Source organism: Chelonoidis abingdonii, chromosome 1 (genome assembly GCF_003597395.2).
Source record: "Chelonoidis abingdonii isolate Lonesome George chromosome 1, CheloAbing_2.0, whole genome shotgun sequence".
NCBI lineage: Eukaryota > Metazoa > Chordata > Testudines > Testudinidae > Chelonoidis > Chelonoidis abingdonii.
The window spans coordinates 342,924,365-342,946,490 of record NC_133769.1 but is presented as its reverse complement, the minus strand read 5'-3'; the positions used below and the strand labels follow the sequence as shown (position 1 = coordinate 342,946,490).

Genomic DNA, 22,126 nt, shown 5'->3' with positions numbered 1-22,126 from the left:
GCTCTATACTGTAGCTATTAAAATGACACTCCTGGAGCAAAAACCACCTTGTTGGACTCCAGCTAAAGAAGGAAGCCTGTGAATGCAGCCAACCATAATTGTAATAAAAGATTAAAATGCTCACCAAGGTTTAAAAAAGCAGAAGTATGTTTAAGTACATGGTGTTGTTTTCTTCTTCTTTTTGCTCAGCTCCCAGCCAGGCACCAACCAATATTATGTGGATGCAAGATGGGTCTCATGTGTCTCTGGGATGGGAACCAGTTAGACCTCTAGCAAATGAATCTGATGTAATGGGATACAAGGTCAGTCTTGGCTCTCTCTCACTCATCTTCCAAATTACCCTTTTCTTTCTTGCTTGCTTTCTATATTGTACAGATCTTCTACAATCTTGTTCCACCCATATATATATAAAGCATTGAAACAAACTAAATGTCCCAGTACTTCTCTATGTGACTATTAATAAGACCAACCTGCAGTGAAATACATGATAACACTTAAATTTAATTGTGTTTGCAGTAGGATTTAGAGAAATGCAGAAGGATAAAGCATTTAAATGCCATTAAAATTAATGTTTTTAATAGAGCAGAAGTACAAATATTGAGATTTGTTATGATTATGTTGGTGGTATTCAGCAATCTGTGACTGTAACATCTGGCATTTTAAGTTTTTGAAGTTTTAAAGAGTGAAAGCTGAAAAGAGCCATAAGTAACACATAATATAAAATGGGAAAATCATAAGAATCCAGTACATTCTTTTAAAGCAAAATAAAAATTTATATATGTGTGTGTGTGTATTCTTTATAATTATATTTTGAAACATACATGCATACATACATAATTATACCTATAGAATACAGTGCCTAGTACTCTCTGTATCACTGCAAATATCATATCAGGAAAGTGTAAATTGGTTTGGATAAAATAGAAACTACCTCAACCTTTATCAAAATGTTTGAGGTTCAGAAAAAGTTCAGGTAACTTCTTTACATTTTCTCTAACCTTATCAGTTTTGTCTGGGAATAGATGTCTACATACTGAAATGCTGCAAGGACAGCTACATATGCACTTGTATTTCTCACTGAACCAAGACAAGGGTGCACTGAATTCTACAAGAGGGGGGCCAAATCCTCAGTTCAGCTAGTTGGCTGGTTTACACCTGATGAGGCTCTACTTCAGAGTATCTTCATTCAGTTTGAAGCTGGATACACAGAAAATCTGCATATCCATGTGAATTTTTTTATACGTATCTGAATCAAACTTTACCCTAAAAATATTTTTGGAGTTCGCTTTCACTTCAGTTAGTGTCTGTGTGGTTACTCCAAACTGGAGGACAAATACTGAATCTTCGTTTTTGGCCTGATCCAATAGCCAGCCATTCAAGTGAATGGAGTCTTTCCATTGATTTCAATGGACTTTGAATTGGGCTCAGTCTTTGGCAGTATTTTGAAAAAAACTTCAGGAAAAAGAAAGACCAAGTTCTCTCTTTAAAGATGAAGCATCAAATCCTCCAGTTCTTCCTTAAGTCCTTTCTCAGGCAAAGTACTTTTTGCCTTCAATGGCAATTTTGCCTGAGTAGAGTCCAGTATTTAACCTAAAATTGTTGTAGTAATTCTGAAGCTCCTGTATCATCCATAGGTCTTGTTTAGGCAAGAAGGCCACAGCAATAGTCAAGTAATTGAAACACAGAAAACCTCTGCCGTGGTACTTCTTCCTGATGTTGGTGTCTATATCATAGAGGTTTGTGCAGTCAGTGAAGGAGGGGATGGGACAGCCAGCTCCCAAATCAGAGTACCATCTTTTTCAGGTAAGTTCACGGTTATATTTTGAATACAGGCCTGTCATGTTCTTAAAATAACACCATACTACACTTAATTAATACACACTAACATCAATGGATAATATAGTTATTAGATAAAGTCATTGGTTGAATGATTCAGTTTCAGAGCTACTGAGTAATTGAACATAAAACTAAAAAGACCAAACTGGATTATGGGTATGTACTTGTTAAGTAAGTGCAGAGCCAGCCTTAGAGGTGGGCAAGCTGGGCTGCCGCCCAGGGCACGGTACTCAAGGGGGCGCCATACTGGTACCACCCATGCACCTGAACTGCCAACAGCCAGTGGGGCTTAGAGGCAGCCAGGCAGGTGCGGCAGCATCTGGAGAGGAGGGACAGACCAAGCTGCAGGAATGGCAGCTGGACCAGCATGGTAATCCTCTGAAGTGAGGGTACTCCTCCTCCCTCATTGCCCTGTTCCACTGCCATCTGCAGCCACTGCTGATCTTGCCTCCCATCTACCTTCCCCGCCCCCCCGCCCCCCCCCCCCCGCCCATGGAGCCATCCCTAGCTAAGCTTAGGACCTAGACCTGCCTCCTGTCTGTGTGCAGAGGGGGTTGGGGGCGGCTGATGTCAGGTGTCCCTCTCCCCCACCTGTGTATCTTGTGTCCGCTGAGCTGCGGTGGGAGTCAGGGGGAGTGTTTCTGTGCTGGCATCTGTGAGTTGGCACTGAATGCTCTTCTTAGAGAGACAGCACACTATCACACTCACTCAGGCACACACACGCTCCCCCAACACGTGCTGTCTTACACACACACACTCTCTCCCTAACACACACATTCCCCAACACATGCTCTCTTTCTCTCACACAGACACATTCCCAACACACACACACTCTCCAACACACACACGCACATTCCCCCAACACACACACACACACACTCCCCAACATGTGCACACTCTCTCTCTCTTTTCTCCACACACACAACACGCACCTCCTGCCCCAAAACTCAGAGCTGGGAACCCAGCCAGCACCAGCCGCCCAATCAGTTGCTTAATTTTTGCTGAGGCTGAGCCCCTACATCTCTTTCAATACACATTAAGCACTGGGGAGAGGCAACAGGCATCTGACAAAGTGGGTATTCACCCACAAAACTCATGCTCCAAAACGTCTGTTAGTCTATAAGGTGCCACAGGACTCTTTGCTGCTTTTTCAGTGGACAGAGAGTAGACATCCATTTCATCCTCCTGGACTCTCTGCAGTGTTTGACACTGTCAGGCATGTGATACTGCTGTCTCGCCTGACAGAGTGGAGGGGTCAAAGTAAATGCTAAATGTTTAGATCATTACTGGAGGGAAGCCCCCAACTAGTAGTGGTGGAAACTGCAGCTTCACAAATAGACCTCTCAGTTGTGGAATTCCAAAAGGATCAGTTCTCTCTTTGGTCCTATTTGGCATCTAATTAGCCACTAGATTAATTGGTGCGACACTCCATATGTCAGCTATATGCAAATGAGACACAGCTCTCCGTTCCATACCAATACCACTACCATCAAGAGGGTCCAGTAATTTGGATGAGATTAGTTTATGGATGAAGAACTGCTGACTGAAGTTGAACCCAACATTGCAAGGTTATGATAGTGGATAGAGGAAAGCATTTTGGAGAGTTTGCAGCACAGTGCTGACTGCCTTTGGTTGATGGAACCACTTACAACGGTCAATTCAGTCTGCAATTAAGGAGTTCTTTGAGTGCTGCTCATATCAATTCCAGTTAGGTGTGTGCATGCGCTGTGTGCACAATGTTGGAACTTTTTCCCTGGCAGCAGCTGTCGTCCAGCTGTGGAGCCCGTGAGTGGCGCCGATTGGTGCTCTATATATGACCCTGCTGCCCAACCTCTTCAGTTCCTTTCTACCGCCAGTGCGGTTGTTGGAACAGTGGTGTCTTGCTCTCAAGTGCTCCACTACTCAACCAGACAGTCTCTATGCAAAGAATAAATGGACACAAATCTACAACAGGAATCATAACGTTCAAAACCAGTGGAGAACACTTCAACCTCTCTAACCACTCAGTGACAGACTGGAAGGTGGCAATTTTACAACAAAAAAACTTCAAAAACAGACTCCAAAAGAGACTGCTGAACTTGAATAATATGCAAATTAGATACATACTTAGGTTTGAGACGGGAAAATGAATGTTCGCCATTACACTAATGAATCATTCCCATGTTAAGTATCCTCGCACCTTCTATGGGTCATCTCAATTATCACTTCAAAAGTTTTTTTCTCCTGCTGATGATAGCTCATCTCAGTCGATTGGCCTCTTCCAGTTGGTATGGCTACTTCCACCTTTTCATGTTCTCTGTATATATAAATATCTTCTTACTGTATGTTCCAGTCTATGCGTCCAATGAAGTGGGCTGTAGCCCATGAAAGCTTATGCTCAAATAAATTTGTTAGTCTCTAAGGTGCCACAAGTACTTTTGTTCTTTTTGCGGATACAGACTAACACGGCTGCTACTCTGAGACCTTTACTTATCTCTGTGTATAGTTACCCTATTGCTAGTTAAGTGTTAGTTTCTGCTATCTTTAGTGTTAAGAATAGTGTTAAATATAGTTGTTATCACCTGAAGGGGTTTCCCCCTTCAACAAGTGCCCTACAGGGCTCCGGAGCATGCCATCCCAGGACTTCAAACCTTGCGGTTCCTGCAGCAAGCCTGTGCCCATTGGTGACCCCCACAACTCCTGTCTTCGGTGTCTGGGAGAAGCCCATCAAGCGGATAAGTACAGGATTTGCAAAACGTTTAAACCTCACACTAGAAAGGAGAGAAACATTGGACTCAAACAACTCCTCATAAAGTCTGCCTTCTGTCCACCTCAAGACCCAGCCCCAAGCACTTCGGTGCAGAGTGTTCCCGCAGCGGTGCCGGATACAGTGCCAAAAAAGGACTTGGCATGCACTTCTACGGCCCAGCGATCTCCGGGGGCCCAAAAGCGCTCTTCCCAGCACCGATCTCACTCCCCAGCCACCCATAAGAAGCAGGCCATGGGGAAGCCTCCACAAAGGCCCGAAATGACAGTCACACCCCCGACAGGGCATGGCGTGGACCAGGGACATACGGCCGATACACTTTCAGAGCCGGCTTCAGGGTTTTGCCACCCCAAGTGGCAAAAAAAAAAAGTCACAGTTGCGATTGGCAGCAGCTCCACCGCACCGCTTTCTTCTTCGGCAGCAATTTGGCGGCAAGTCCTTCCCTCCGAGAGGGACCAAGGGAACCACCGCCGAATTGCTGCCAAAGACTCCAACATGCCGCCCCTTCCGCTTGGCCACCCCAAGCACCTGCTTGCTGAACTGGTGCCTGGAGCTGGCCCTGTACATGATGAGGCCTCATCCCACACAGGTCCCCACCCCCAAGGGGAGCCCCAGACCATCGGACTCCCTGCAGTTGCAGGTGGAGGAGGTCACTTTGTCCTCGACGTCAAACACTTGTGAGGCCGCCAGAGGCCTCATTGAAATGACAGCACCTAAGTCCCCAGTCTCAAGGCCTGCACCATCTCAACTTCCGGTACCGCAAAAAGGCATCTGCCCCCAGACCAACACCCCTACGCTGCTCTGAGTCCCGGCACCGCATCTATGCTACATGCCAGTTTGACTCGTGGCGACGATCCAACTCGCGGCACTGGTCCCACAGCCCCAATCCCTGGAGCCGCTTCTGCTCAAGGTGATCATCAACTGGCAGGTAGTGGTCCTGCTCGAGGACCAGGTCAAAGCCTGAGACCTTGCAGCACCACTCAGACTGGCACTGCTCCATTCAACAGCACCAATCTCCATTGCAGCACCACACCTCTCCACATCACCCCCGCTCTCCATCACGGCACCATGCTCTGACAGAGGACCATTCTCCGTCGTGCACCGTCTCCATCGTGGCACTGCTCACCAATTCAGCACCATTTGCCAACATGCCATCGTTCACGGTCACACTCCTGTGGCTGATCTTCACTGAGGCGAAGTCCGACCTCTCAGTGCTGGCCGACCTCCTGGTATCGATCCTTGTAATGGCACTGCCAGTCACTATCTGGATCCCATCACTTCTTGCAGCACCCATCCCACTCTTTGGGGGATGCAGCAATCTCTCTGACACAGCCCACCGCCCCTCTTTGGCCATCCCGCTCCCAGTCACCCTCCCACAGGTAGGGTGGGGCATTGGAGATTCCCCGATCAGTCCTGGGCACTACCAGACAGGACACCTCAGCGCCATACTGGCAGCCCCAGTGGCAGTTCTGGACCCCCTGGGCATACCGCTAAGCCAAGGGTGCCCCTCCAGGCATCCCTCCACCTTCACGCTGTGGGTCACCTATTCCTGAGGCAACCATTAGTCATCCTCCTCTGGAGCCCACCCAACCGCGGAACCCACCCCACCCCTGGTGGAGGCTATACCCAGTACCTGGGAGGAACAGGACCCATTTGACCAAGGGGCAGCTTTGGACCTGATCCTACCAGTTGCCTCCTCCTCGTCTTCACCCAGTGAGGCGGTGATGGGTACATCTACAACCAGACCTCCACCCTTGAACAACCTGGCATTACAGGACCTCCTACGGCAAGTGGTCTTAAATATGAATCTCCAAGTGGAGGAGGTGTTAGAAGAGGACAACTCATTGGTGAACATTATCACACCAGAGGGGCCCTCTAGGGTGGCGCTGCCCGTTATAAAGACTATCCAGTCAAGTTCCAAAACAGTCTGGCAAACTCTGGCCTCCATTTCTCCCATGGCCAAAGGGACCGAAAGAAAGTACTTTGACCCCACTAAGGGGTATGAATACCTGTTTACCCATCCTCCCCCAATCTCCCTGGTGGTGGATGCGGTAAATGAAAAGGAAAGGCAGGGTCAGCAAGGGCCTGTCCCTAAATCAAGAGAAGCCAAACGTCTGGATCTCTTGGATGGAAAGTTTATTCTACCGGCAGTCTCTCCTTACGGATCGCTAATCAGCTCACGATCCTTAGCAGGTACAGCTGTAACTCCTGGTCTGCTATCCAAAAGTTTAAAGAGCTCCTTCCATCTGATTCTCAGCAGGAGCTCGGAGCCATTGCTGAGGAGGGCAAAGTTGCGGCCCGGGCTGCCTTTCAAGGCTCCCTGGATGCCATGGACACAGCAGCACATACGCTGGCAACTTGTGTTGCAGTGTAACGCATGGCTTCAGTCCTCAGGTTTCCCGCTGGAAGTTCAGCAGACTATCCAAGACCTCCCATTCAGTGGTTAGGGGCTTTTTGCTAAACAGACCAACTCTAGGTTGCATAGCCTAAAAGATTCAAGGAACACAATCAAGTCTCTCAGCGTGCACGCCCCGGCTACTCAAAGAAAACCATTTAAGCCCTAGTCCTCCTAGCAGCGGTCTTTCCCCACTAGACCAAGGCGGGACTTCTCCCACAGGAGGAGCAGATATTCCAGGCACAGACCATCGCACCCTCCCTCCAGGCAGGGCCAGAGTCAATCTAAAGCCCTCCAGGCCCTAAGCACCCATTTTGAAGACGCACTCGAGGATGGATTACCAGTCCACGCCCTGGCCAGTTACTATACCTTTCTGAACCGTCTATCCCACTTCTACCATGCATGGTTCCTTATTACATCAGACCGGTGGGTCCTCCTCATGGTAGAAGAGGGCTACTCTAAACACTTCCGCTCCTCATGGCCCTCCCACTTCCCTTGCCTGTCCCTCTTCAGGGACCCCTCTCATGAGCAACTCCTTATTCAGGAGGTCCAGTCCCTCCTAACTCCAGAAGCAGTGGAAGAGGTACCTTGGGAGCTCAGAAGCAAGGGTTTCTACTCATGCTACTTCCTCGTTCCCAATGCAAAGGGAGGTCTGTGGCCCATCCTAGACCTAAGGGAATTCAACATGCACATCATCAACTCAAAATTCCTCATGGTCTCCTTGAGCACGATCATTCCCTCCCTGGATCTGGGAGACTGGTATGCCGCCCTCGATATGAAAGACGCTTATTTTCACATTTCAATCAACCCATCCCACAGATGTTTTCTCCATTTCATAGTAAACAAGACTCACTATCAATTCATGGCTCTTCTGTTCGGCCTGTGCATGGCCCCCTGCATTTTCACCAAATGCATGGCAGTTGTGGCGGCCTTTCTTTGCCACCACCCTGTGCACATCTACCTGTACCTAGACGATTGGCTCATAAGAGGTCGATCTCACCAGCAAGTAGAACCACAGGTACAATTGGTCAGAGACACGTTCGACCACCTGGGCATTATTCTGAACGTCACCAAGTCTGTCCTCACCTCAACACAAGCAATAGAGTTCATTGGGGCAGTCCTGGATGCAAACTGGGCGAGAATGTTCCTCCCAGAGGCCTTTCATCTAGCCCTCATGCAGGTGATCAATGGTCTTTCCAACTTTCCCGCCACCACAGCGAGACAGTACCCCAAGTTGCTGGGTCACATGGCATTCTGCACCGATGTGGTGCAACATGCCAGGTTGCGGCTCAGGCCCCTGAAGGCATGGCTCACGTCTGTGTATCACCCGGGGCGCAACAGTCCGGACATGGTGCTGGGACCGTCCCGAAGCATATACTCAATTCCTTGCGCTAGTGGCTGGATCTCCGCTTGGTAAATGCCAGGGTTCCGTTCCACCCTCCAGCCAGCCCTGACATTAGTAACGGATGTGTTAGCACTCAGCTGGGGAGCGCATTTCGGAAGCATGACTATGCAAGGCCTGTGGCAAGTAGAGGAATTACCCCTGCATATCAACATCAAAGAGCTCAGGGCAATCTGCCTTGCGTGTCAAGTGTTCCAGTCATACTTGCAGGGCCACTTTGTAGCAGTGTTGATGGACAATACCACGGCTATTTTATATAAACAAGCAAGGCGGAGCCCGGTCATCTTCTCTCTGCCAGGAAGCCTTCCTTCTAGGGGAGTTTTGTAGCATAAAACACATTCTAAGCATATTTCCATAGAGACTTATGGGAGGTACCGTCACATATATATAAATATATATTCAGAAAATTTTCCAAAACACTCCACTGCACACATCTCTCCCCATTGCAAGAGGAGACAAGAACAATAACAGTATTGACAATCATGTCAAGATGGACAACGTCTGTGTATTAGTCGATATTTTGAAGAGGTTAGGGGCTCCTTGGCAAGAGAAATCTGATTTAGCCTCTTCATCACAAAGAGCAGAAATGAAAATATATCTGAAAATATATGGTCATTGATAGGACTTGGCTTTCTGAGCAACTATGGCTGGCAGATCCTGGCACACTCACCAGTAAGCTCCAGTTTTTTTCATGTTGTGACATTTCAATTTAGTATTGTAGTCAAAGAGCTTGGACTCTGATGTGCAAAGAAATGTATGTTAACTTAATTTGTGATCCCTTCCTCATTCACAAACATGCAGATTTGCAGCCTCTTAGTAAAACCTCTTGCAATTTTTCATGCATAGTAAAAAAAATAGACTAAAGTAATTTTACCATATCTTAAAATAGTATAAAACTGGTGGGTTATATTAGTCTCACAAGAATATAGGGCCTCGTGTTGTCCTCACATACATTTACGATAACTCTATGGCTTCAGTGGAATTCCTCCTGATTCACGCTGGTGAAACTCAGAGCAGAAACGTGCCTAGAGTGTTCCTATTGAAAACTGGTGACAGTGTGAGGAATGAGATCACTGAGCACTTTATACCAATACTTTTGCACCAATATTGTAACATTTGCTTGGGAACAAACAGTCCCTAGTTTAAAATATAACTAGCCATGAACAATTATTCTAGCCAGATCCTCAGCTAGTATAAATTGCAATGAAATTCCATCAGCTGAAATAACCTGAGGATCTGGGTCCATCCTCTCTTAGACAGCAGCACATACCAGGACATTAATGTAATTATTACTATCATTCTCGTGATAAATATATTTATGGAAATATTCTTCGGTACAATCCCATAAACAGAAATAGTGTCATCAGAGTTCATTGATTTCTCCAAACTGATAGCCACTGTGACCAACTCACAAAATAAATGAATTTATTTTTTTCCTCCTAATATGCACTGTGGCAAACCCAGGACGAATGGCTACAAAGGGAGGGGTAGTAATTAGTCCCAGGGGGGTTAAAAGGCCTCTCCCTGTCCACTGGGGAGAGATAGCCATGGGGAAATAAGATTCAGCTGGAAGAGGAGTTAGCAGGGAACTAATTAGATTCAGCTGGCCCCAACTGCTGGAGACCTTTTAAAACCCTCCCTGGCATGGAAACAGGGAGGGGAGAGTGAGAGAAGCTGCCAGCAGTGCTCTGAACCCTTCCAGCAAGGAAGAGTGCACTCTGTCCCCAGAAGGGGAGAAACCCAACACAAGGGACTGACTGAGGGAGGGATCAGCCAGACCCTGTGCGACCTGGAAGGATTTTGCTTTGCCCAAGCCTGTGTCTCCAAAGCTAAAAAGGACTGAGCCTGCTGAGGAGAAGCAGGTACTTTGCCACAGCACATGAAGGCACTCAAATGGTAGAAGTCCAGTAACAATTATGGATGAATGTTTGGTAACCGCAGGTGAAATGGTAACTTGGAAACGTATTGTTTTCATTTGTACTTGTCTGGCCATTATGAAATGAGTGGTGCCATACCAGGATTCTAACTCCACAGGACTACAGATTCTCTTAATTTCAGTACATATGTAGGAAAAGGTCCTGTATCTCATTTTTACCCATTTTGTTGACAGCTTCTAAATAGAATAATAAAATCATGGAATAGTAAGACTGGAAGGGACCTTGAGAGGTCTTTTAGTTCAGTCTCCTTCACTCAAGGCAGGACTAAGTATTATCTAGACCACCCTTGACAGGTGTTTGTCTAATGTAAGTCTCCAGTGATGGAGATACCAAATCCTCCATAGGCAAACTATTCCAGTGCTTAACTACTCTGACAGTTAGGAAGCTTTTTCTAATGTTCAACCTTAGCCACCCTTGCAGCAATTTAAGCTTTTTATCCTATCCTCAGAGGTTAAAGAGAACAATAGTTTCCCTCCTCCATGGAACAACCTTTCATGTCCCCGACCCCAGTCTTTTCTTCTCCAAACAAATCCAATTTTTTCAATCTTCCCTCATAGGTCACGTTTTCTAGAGCTTTGGTCATTTTTGTTGCTCTTCTCTAGACTTTCTCCAATTTGTCCTCATCTTTTCTGAAATGTGGCACCCAGAACTGGACACAATACTCCAACTGAAGCCTCATCAATGTGGAGAGGAACAGAAGAATTACTTCTCATGTCTTATAGACTAACAGACGTATTGGAGCATAAGCTTTTGTGGGTGAATATCCACTGCGTCAGGCGCATGCATCTGATGAAGTGGGTATTCACCCACGAAAGCTTATGCTCCAGTACATCTGTTAGTCTATAAGGTGCCACAGGACTCTTTGTTGCTTTTTACAGATCCAGACTAACACGGCTACCCCTCTGATACTACTTGTGTCTTGCTTACAACACTCCTGCTAATACATCCCAGAATTATGTTTGCTTTCTTTGCAATAGTGTTACACTGATTTCATATTTAGCTATGACCCCCCCAGATCTCTTGCCACAGTATTCCTTCCTAGGCAGTCATTTCCCATTTTGTATGTGTGCAACTGATTGTTCCTTCCTAAGTGGAGTACTTTGCATTTGTCCTTATTGTATTTCATCCTATTTACTTCTGTCCATTTCTCCAGTTTGTCCAGATAATTTTGAATCTTAATACTATCCTCCAAAGCACTTGCAACCTCACCCAGCTTGGTACTGTCTGCAAACTTTATAAGTGTACTCTCTATGCCATTGTCTAAATTATTAATGAATATATTGAACAGAACTGGACCTAGAACTGATCCCTGTGGGATCCCACTCATTATGCCCTTCCAGCTTGACTGTGAACCACTGACACCTACTCTCTGGAAATGGTTTTCCAACCACTTTTGCACCAACCTTATAGTAGCTCCATCTAGGTTATATTTCCTTAGTTTGTATATGAGAAGGTCATGTGAGACAGTTATCAAAAGCCTTAATAAAGTCAAGATATACCACATCTACCACTCCACCACCACCCCATGCACAAGGCTTATTACCCTGTCAAAGAAAACTATTAAGTTGGTTTGACACGATTTGTTCTTGACAAATATGGAAAGAACAGTTTGTTCCATTTGTTCCCTGTTTGTTTTTGTTTTTCATTTCAGGTGGAAAAGTTACAAGCGCTCAATCCACTTTACATGCTTTCTCTACTTCCTCATCATCTGTAACATTGCTCTTGGCACTGATGGTCCCTTCCACCTCATGGTGAAGACTGCAGACCTTTTTTTTCATTGTTTGTTTGCTTTAGCTTGATAACACCAATGGATGGAGCTTTATGTTCATGAAGAAGCTGGAACCCTAAGCAAATGCCTAAAAACCCATAGAAATACACATGGTGCCCTTAGAGGAGTGTTGGAAAAATGATAAATGATTCATCAGGTTTTCTCTTCAGTTTTTGTAGATGTCCTCTGTTTGGGGAGGGGACACTTACTGGTCCAACAGAAATATGCAGATTGTATGTAATAAACTTTTGTAAGCAAATGTAATTTCTGTCTAATGTACTTTACTTTTTTAATATGTTTAACTTTGGCGATCCTCAGTTATGTGCCATTAGTTGTTTAAATAGTGGTGTCTAGTACAGTACATTGGTTTTGTTTGGGAATTTTTTTTTTTTTAATGAGTGAAGTTTGATAAGGACTTTGAATCTAGTGCTTTCATTGCTTCCCCTAAGGCTGTCTGCTCACAGTGACAAGGCAGTAGGAGACAAGAAAAAGTTCAGTTATATGGCCCACTGGATAAATACAGTAAATATTTTCTAGAAAAATGTATGAACACATATTGAATTAGCAAAATTTCTCAATCTGATATTTTGAAAGCCCTCCCGAGAAAGAGAACAAAGCAGAGAAGAAGCCATTAATTTTATTGCAAGGTAAACTGGAAATGACTGAACACAAACGTAAAAGGAAGTAAATGCTATTGTTTTTCATCAAACTGCATGCAGAGGAGGTAAATGTTTATTTTTAATAGAAAAATAAATAATCTAAATTCATTAACAGTGCATACAGCAGTTCAACCACCACTGGGCATTTAATCATAGCATACAGTAGTTGCTAAATGAGCAAATAAAAGGAATGCAAGGAGACAAATCTGCTTTTTTTCTGTCAGTCTTAGATCTTATTTTTTTAGTCCATTTTTGTATGGTACTGTGCTTTCTATATTTGGTAATTAAGATAAAGCTGAAGTATATAAGAATGCATATCATGGAGAGACCATAATATTTCATGGACTGTAGTCATGCAAACATGCAGAGTTCAGTTAGAATATGTTTTGTGGAATGTTGTGTTCCAAATGACACTTGGGTAAATAAGAATTATCAAGCAAGATTTCCAGTTGGCAAAGCTACTGGATATTCTTCTAGAGCTCACCAGATAGGCTGATTTTATAGGGACTGTGTGCTAACATCTTTAATCCCAGCCATTCTTCTGCTGTATCAGTCTTTTCTCCATTCTGTAATCAGTTAGGAGTCGCCATTCTAGATCTAAAGGCCCTTCTTCATATTGGTACCTAAGCCCAAATAATCCCTAGTGTATATGGTGTGTGTGTGGGGGGTTGTACAGTGTGGAGTGTGTGGTGTTCTCAACGAGGGGACTTTTTACTACTGTGTTTGTAGGGACTGTGCCCAGGATGAACTTTACCTTGTTTGCAGTAATCAAGTGTGTTGTGCTCAAATCATTGTATCAGGAAAGTCCTGGTAGCATAACTCTTATAGCTGATTCTCTAACTCTTTTCATATAGATCTAACTCAGGTAGTGGGTTCTCTAACAAAAATTCTATCACTTTTCTTGCTAGTCAGCACATTCCAAATGTGCCATTTCTTCCCCTTTAAAATAACAGCCAGGGAAGCAGCATAGCAGAGCAGATACTCAATAGTTTTACAAACTGAAAGATAGATTTTCATTTTTTATCTTTTTGAACATTTTACAAAAATATTTTTTTCAAAAGCCATTAGAATCATTTTCTTTGTTACCCACTGAGAATTTTAAAGGTTCTATTCAGATCACCCCAGAACCAGGTTTTAAATATTCTTAGTCACCATATTGCTAGGAGAGCAATGATAAGACAGTTATCTGAGAACCAAAAATTTTGAGATAGAAGACAAGAAAAGGACTTCCTTGAACAACTTCTTCTGAAATAAGTGTTTGTGGTCAAAGAACGGGGCAGGGGGTGGAATAGATTGCATGCAGTGCACATTGGCTTCTCTGCCTTGCTGATAGAGCAAATTGAAACAAAGCAAATGCCTGCTGTGGGTTGCAAAACAGAAGCATTTCCATTATGCAAGAGAGCTTGCATGACCAGGCTCATGTTTCTAAAGAAAAATCAGCATCAATAATGAACCAGAGGGCAAAATTTCTGCATTCTAAAATTAGTTAAATGTAATTCCCTGACTGTACACCAGTGCAGTTCAATCAAGGGTATTCATAATCAAAGGGGTTACAGTCACCATTGGTGACATTCTAGTCACACAAATTTCTGAATACACTAAATGGATATGGTTGATGACAAGTATCAAAGTCCGGTGTGGATAAATAGATATAAGTACATCTACTTATATCTAGATCAGTAGCATCAAAATAGTGGTGGAAACATGGAACACACCTTCATGTCATGTAATTGTATTGCAGGGACACAAGGGGACATGTTTTATACTCAACATGAATAGAATATGTATTTTGCATCTTAAATATATTAATAAACATGTTTTAAATGTTTAAGAATCTATGTATTACATATTTGTTATTTGCAGAAGGCAATGTGTCCTTATCATGACTCATTAATTTTTAGCTGCGAAAAGAGTTGTTTTTTTTTTCTTTATTGAATGAGCTTGTAACAGGGCAGTCACTAAAAAGACTGTATTTTTGTATAACATCGCAAAAGCTGTTTTGAAAATAAAATAAAAAAATTAATCGAAGGCATTTTGTTTGTAGCCCAGAACAAAGTTACTGTCATGGCCCATATCAAAACATTAGCTATATTGTATACAATGTGTACATATATTATATATAATGGTATATACTATGTGAAAGACACAGTAAAAATAATAGTTCCTGTGTACTGTTCTTGTAACATTAGACCTTTTTAATAAATAATTCTCTTTTTATTGACTTTTATCTTATGTCCTGTCAGCTTCTGAATAATATTTATTCAGGATAGAATGCCCATAATATTGTGGATTCTAACAAGGACAGTCACTTGCTTCCCATGTCTTTCAAGAAGAAAATAGGAATCAACAGTAGTGCATCTGGAAAATCTGACCAATAAGATCAAAAGATTTTTTGATATGGTGCCTTTATCATTTCAAGCAAATGTTAATTTCTCCTGGGATTGTGTAATTTCTGTATTTAAATACAAAAAAATACATGTGAAGCTACATCAAAAACCCAAACAAGTAAAGTAACAGCTGTACCTACCAAATAGTATAAAAAGAATTTGTACTGGAAATTAGATTGTCTGAGACACAGTTTTTCTCTTTTTTTACTCATGAAAAAGAGAGAAGTTATAAGGAAGCCACCAAACGGGATTCCAAGAATATTGAGACATGAAACATTTTTGGATATCTTTGGCATGTACATCAAGCTTTGAGGTGTCACAAGTACCCCTTAGGCACACAGGCACAGAGGTGTCTCAATCTTTTCATGTTGCGTTGAAGAGCCCACTTGTTTTGGCGTACACTTGAAACATTCTGTGTGAAAAAAGCACAAGAAAAAGTTATTTTTTTAAATTGCCTTTTATTGAAAAAAATGTAATTATGAAAGACCTCAAGTGCTTCTGTACAATTATAGCATGTCCTTTACCTTTTGATCATTTGATTTAGGTTTGTTTTTTAATTAACTTCAATCATTGCTTTAGGAATAGGCTTGGCAGAATTTGATTTTTATTTTTTATAAATTTCAACATCTATCGATGTCTATTTTTAAGCCTTTTTTTCAGTTTTTATTGATTTACATCTTCACACTTGCAGGAAATTGAGGCAGTGTGGACAATCATCCTTTAATGACAGTAGATATTGAGATTCAAAAAGTTAAAACTTTATAACTGTTAAAATAAATAAAACAAATATCCTTAAATTAAGCAACGTTTTTATTACTTTGCCTATCTGTAAATTTCAATTATGATTTGTTGGTTTGTGTGTGTGTAGTGAATTTGACATTTTAGCTACATTTACCAATACAAATCTAATCTTTCCAAGCCTATTTATGAAATACATATTGATAAGGGTACATGACTTTGCAGCATAATAATAAACCAAAAAAACCATTCTGGAAATAAAAATAGATTCCTACAGCCACCATTTGAACTGAGATTTCAATTGCAAAATGGCTGTTGCTTAAATAGCATATTATATCAGGACTGCCATTAAATTAGCTATGAATGTCACAGAAAGCTGTAAAGACCTGTTTGTGCTGATATGGGTAACAGCACACATTGAAAATCCATAACCTAGCAGAACTTCTATCAAACTGTAATCCACTCTCGCCTTTCTATGGCCATCATCGTAACTCTTCTGAAAATGAAAGAGAGTTTCCTTCTTAATTACTTCCTACGTTTTGGAGCAAAACAATATCAGTGATGAGATAAAAGGAATAGTGTTGCAATACAGCAGGATAACTGGCTTCAAGCTATTACGTACATCCTCCCCAAGCTTATTCTCTCTGCTTGCTAGCATGAAACTGCTTTGGATATGAAGGTCCTGAGCCTGCTGTCACTGATGAGTTTTCTATTGATTTCAATGGGATCAGGATTGTGCCACTAGTGTGTGTGTGTATTTTGTAATATGTTAACTGAGCCAAAGATGGCATCTGAAATAAAATGCTGGCTAGTCCAGGACTGGAAAACATTCTCAGGAAAAACTACTTGCTTGTAACTGCAGCATTCTTAGTGCAACTCCTTAGCAGAGGGTTTTCGTTTCTTAAACAGATTGGCTTAGTTGATTAGCTGAGTGGCTGCTGATCTTTCCTATCTCTTTCTCTGATGATTGGTCCTTAGCAGAGCAATCCACTGACAATGCATTTTTCAAGGTTCTCTCTTCTCTGTCACCATAGGAGGTCACCTTTACTTAATTATCTTTTTTAACTTATTTATTTGACTGGTTGAAGAGAAGATTTTCTTTGGCAACTTTTGACCCAAAACTCCCTGATTTTAAATCCTAATGACATAAAAACATAGAGCAGTCTTTTAAACTTTAAAAGACCCACTTCGCAAGATGAATTGCAAAGGCAAGCAAGATACACATGATCAGGAATGCAAGTGCTTAGCATTCATACAGAATTTATAATAGGAAATTGAATCTGTTGCCTCTCAAGAGTAGAAAACATGTCAATATAAAGACATTGAAAGTTTTTGAAGCATATCTGGGTCAAAGCTTTAGCAAATGCCATTCTAATGTTAACCTCATGGTTGGCCGAGCAAGCGTTTCCATTTTATAATGACACCATTTCTTATCTGCTACAAAGGGAAGTTTTCGAGATGGTGAGATTAAATAGCACTTTCTGGTCTCCTTTTAAAAATCTACCATAATACTGATACAAAAATATTGCCCCAAATCAATCCCTTATTTTTGTGTAACACACACATCCAAATCCATCCTTATTTTGAAAAGCCATCTTGGATGGTGACAGCATTTTATATTTATACATGTTGAGAATGAAAATCTTCACACGTGCTTTAGCTATGAAATGATTGCCACTCTTCTGCATCCATTTCATTATAAAACGCATAAGTTGTCAGTTGGATTCATTATTTTCCTTTTAGTTTTGAAATATAAGAGTTCAAGTGTTGGAGACACAAGTAAGCCCTGGATGAAGCTATCACAGATCATGCTGTTTTATTTTAACATGAAATATAAATAGGTGGTGTTTGCTGATTATATTAAATTTATTTTTGTTTAAAAAACCCCCTGAAGATTTGGGTGAAAAGTACAAGTGAATTTTAAATGTTTTGGAGGGGCTGGACATAGAATCACAGAGTTCAATGCCAGAAAGGACCACCAGAGACACTAGTCTGAACTCCTGTATGTCACAGGCCACTAATATCACCCAGCGCTTGCACACTAAACTCAATAATTGAAATTAGACTATAAGATTACAATGCTTAAGAGACTTAACTCTTATATATCACAGATACTCGAAGGGACTGATGTGCACCAATGCCTGAGGCCCCTGCAATGGCAGGGAATTAAGTGACATCACAAGGAATGCTGAATAAGTGATAGATACAATGTACATTGGCAAAAGTAATAAACTTCCCAGATATGTTGATGAGGCAAAAACTGCAGGTGCTTCTCAGGAAGAAGACTATAGCTGAAATCCTGGACCTAGTGATATCAATGGGAGTTTTACCATTCTCTTTCATGGGCCAGGATTCAACCTTATGAATCAACATAGCCAGCCCAATGAAGAGGTAAGCCTGGTGTGAAGTAGCAAAGCAGACAGCAAGTATGGTGAGTGGGAGTACTGGCAAAATGATAGGACATACAGAAAGAGGTGCACTGATATTACAGCTTGTGATAGCGTGCTCTTATCTGCAATATCGGTCTTGATCAATCACTGCTTTACTCCAGTTTTACAATGGAGTTATGCCATTTGATTTCATTGCCATTATACTGGGATAAAACTGCTGTAATGCAGTGGTGAATTGAGTCCACTATTGTGTGTCTCAAAATATTACTACGAAAGTTAATTCAAATGGGCTAAGATATGAACAGCGTCCTGTGCACAGAAAAATAGCAGCGAGCCCATCAACAAAGGGCCAAAAAACATGAAAGGGGCTTTATACTGAATTGTGAGCAGGTGCTTAGTGAGATATCACAGGGATCATTGCATATGTCGTCTCAATTATTATCTTCTTTAATAATCTAGAAGGAGGAGCAAAGTGAACATTATTTGCATATTACACTAAAAAGGGACTCTTGGTGAACCCTAGTTAGCACAGAGGAACAATACAATGAGCCTAGGGAGCAGAGCAACAGAAGGGCTCAGTGAATGCAGGCAAGGGTAGAATAACCCTGGCATAAAATGTAAGGATGAAGCTACCACCACAGTTTCAATCAGGAGGCCTGTCTTCCAGCAAAGTCCACACCACCACATAACTGACAGGGTCAACACCAGACACCCAGCCATCAAGTCATCCGCAAGCAGGTACAGCCTGCCACAAGCTGGCATCTCGTCTGAGCATGCACTGAGGCACCTCAGCTTAGCAGGTAACAGGGAATGTAGCTAATGAGATGGTTTGCACTTCATTGCAAGTTAGCTTCATTTTGTTAGTGATGTCCTAGAAAATACTGCTCACCCCCATTTTATTGTTATGCAGGAAGGTGTGTGGGCCCACAATACTGCACCAGTCCTGTGAGCAGTGAAGATGTTTTACAGTTTCTCTTAATTCATGTACAATGCCACCACTGTTCACTAGGCTGTTCATGAAGGATTTGTTATCAGTCATACAGGTGTGTTGGGTTGTTATTTCTCAGTACTTTTTCTGTTTTGTTTTTTCTCAAAAGTCTCTCTGTCTCTCTCTCTCTGTCAGGGCCACAGTGCTTTGCACCCCAGTGGCTGTCAGGCTTGTAGTGAAACTACCCTCATATAAACTGACAGAGTGACCTCCTGTCTCTTCTCCAGTCAGCACTAACGGAGTCAGGTTCTCTCCTCTTTCCCCTACAGGCCTGGCATTGGCTGCAGGTATCGTGGGGTGGGGCTAGCTAGCATGGTGCTGGAACAATTTTTATAGTGGGGGGTGCTGAAAGTGGAAACTCTGCATTTGACTATTACTACTTCAAGCCAGGGGGTGTTGCTACATCTCCACTCCAACACCCTGAATTCCATCACCCCGCTAACTGGATCCATAGGCTCTCTTTAACCCCTTTTCTGCTGGCGTGACGTTTCTCAACACCACACATCCTCCCCGCTTAAGATCCCATTTAGAGTACATCCCTCCCCCATCAGCTTTCCCCCATTTGATGAAAATAAATTCACATTTAGGTGGGCTCTTCCAGCCCAGTGTTGGTATGGAAGGAGAAAGGCTGGAGAGACAACTACTACCTCATAATTCAGAAGTTAGCTTCCTTCATGGCATGAAGCCATCAAAGAGGAGTATGGACTGTGACTAAAGTGAAGTGACCGCGTCAATCCCAACACCTCCTTTTCAGTTAAGGAATAAGCCCTCTCCCTTGGGAATAGCTTCCAGCTAATGAACAGATGGCATGCTTGTAGCCTTCCACTAGCTGGGATAAGACAACTCCTAATCCCACATCTGAGACATTGGTCTGTAACAGGAATTCTTTGGTGAAGTTGGGGCTATATACAACCGGTTCTTGGCAGAGCTGGGCCTTCAGTTTGAAAGCTTCTTCACAAGCCTTGGTCCACTGGAGCATTCTTGGGCTATTATTGTTGAGGAGACTTGTAAAAAGGGCTGTAATGGTCAAGAATCCAGGAATAAACTATTGGTAATATCCTGCCAGGTCTAAAGAACAGTGTACCTGTTTCATCAGGGAGGGTGTGGGACATGTCTGGAGGACCTGTACCTTACCCACAAAGGTCAACCATACCATTTCCCGAAGCATACCCAAGACAGGTTGTCTCATTCTTTCCCAGGTAACATTTAGTAGGGTTTGCTATCCTCTGAGAGACTGTAATACAGCAGTTTCATATTTTAGGTGGTCTTGACAGTTTTGACTCTAGATTACAACATCATCGAGGTATGCAGCAGCATAGCCATTATGAGGGGCAAAGGATATGGGCCATCAGTCATTGGACCATGGCTGAGGCCCCATGTAACCTGAAAGGCATTGTACAGAACTGGAAGATGCCAAAGAGGGTGGAAAAGGACATTTTTTCCCAGGATTCAGGTGTGAAGGAGGCAGGGGCAACAAAGGGGTGGTGAAGACCATTACTGAGGGACCAAGGATTTTGCCAAACATATGTTATAGAATGTGGATAAATAATGTCAATAATAAAGTATTTACCTTATTGAAGCTGGTAATGCCTGTTACTGTGAGCATTGGCAAATCTGTCAACAACTCCCTTCCAATCAAGAGACTCTGTCAACAATTTTTCAATAGCCATGACAGCCAAGACCCTTAACTGGTCACTTGTCATGCAGTTCCTCATGTAATCTATCATCCAGACATGAGAAAGTTTTTTCACATGAAGCACTTGATGGAGTCATACTCATAACAATCACACTTTATTTATTCAGTTCATGGAAGGCAAGTTTGTATTTATTAAAAAAAAAAATTAGCAGCTGCAGCAAACTGTCAGACTTGGGCTGCTGCTCTTCTTCATAGCATTCCATTATTTTTGTCAAGAGTTTTAGCTTGGATGTCACACTGTCTAGATCACTTCTATAGTGTTCTGCAAGTGGTTTTAATTTTAGAAACTCAAGTAAGTTCTCATACTTTGTGTTAAAGCAACTGATACCAACACGAACACATTTATTTTCAGAAAAATCTTCATTGAAGTTCTCTATTTATTTGATCAAGCACTGGCAAAAAGGTGAGTCTCCTTTATCTGAAAGGGGCTGTTCATCACTTGACATGGCGTCAGTCAAAATGTATTCCTGAAGTTTGTAGGCAACTTTGCTATACAACTGTGTATTCCCTGAACTTCGAGAGCCTTCAAATCATTTTTTATGGTAATGGCTTTTGTAAGAATATAAGAATGTCAATATTGGGTCAGTCCAATGATCCATCTAGCCCAGTATCTTGTTTTCTGGCAGTTGCCACTGCCAGATGTTTCAGAAGGAATTACAAGAACAGGGCAATTTGTTGAGTCAGCCGTCACCTAGTCCCTGCTTCTAGCAGTTAGAAATTTAGGGACACCCAGAACATGGTAGGGTGACCAGATGTCCCGATTTTATAGGGACAGTCCCGATTTTTGAGTCTTATTCTTATATAGGCTCCTATTACCCCCCACCCCATCCCGATTTTTCACGTTTGCTGTCTGGTCACCCTAGAGCATGGGGTTTTTTAACGACCACTTTGCTAATTGCCATTTTTGGACCTATCCTCCATGAACTTATCTAGTTTTTTTTTGAACCCAGTTATACTTTTGGCCTTCACAACATCCCCTGACAATGACTTCCCCAGGTTGACTGTGCATTGTGTGAAGTCCTTCCTTACATTTCATAGATTCATAGACTCATAGACTCTAGGACTGGAAGGGACCTCGAGAGGTCATCAAGTCCAGTCCCCTGCCCTCATGGCAGGACCAAATACTGTCTAGACCATCCCTGATAGACATTTATCTAACCTACTCTTAAATATCTCCAGAGATG

The 22,126-nt window shown here is 42.6% G+C and overlaps 1 protein-coding gene and 1 long non-coding RNA gene across 2 annotated transcripts in view; one reads left to right on the top strand and one right to left on the bottom strand.

Moving 5' to 3' along the window:
* Window positions 1-15,198, top strand: part of CNTN5 (contactin 5) — a 1,078,547-nt gene extending 1,063,349 nt beyond the window's left edge. Inside the window, exons 23-25 of the mRNA XM_075061721.1 lie at window positions 190-302; window positions 1,635-1,803; window positions 11,968-15,198. Coding sequence (XP_074917822.1) covers window positions 190-302; window positions 1,635-1,803; window positions 11,968-12,071 — 386 coding nt within the window. The 3' untranslated portion in view covers window positions 12,072-15,198. The remainder of the gene's footprint in view (window positions 1-189; window positions 303-1,634; window positions 1,804-11,967) is intronic.
* Window positions 1-22,126, bottom strand: part of LOC142046123 (uncharacterized) — a 771,893-nt gene that overhangs the window by 627,435 nt on the left and 122,332 nt on the right. The gene's annotated exons all lie outside the window — the stretch shown is intronic.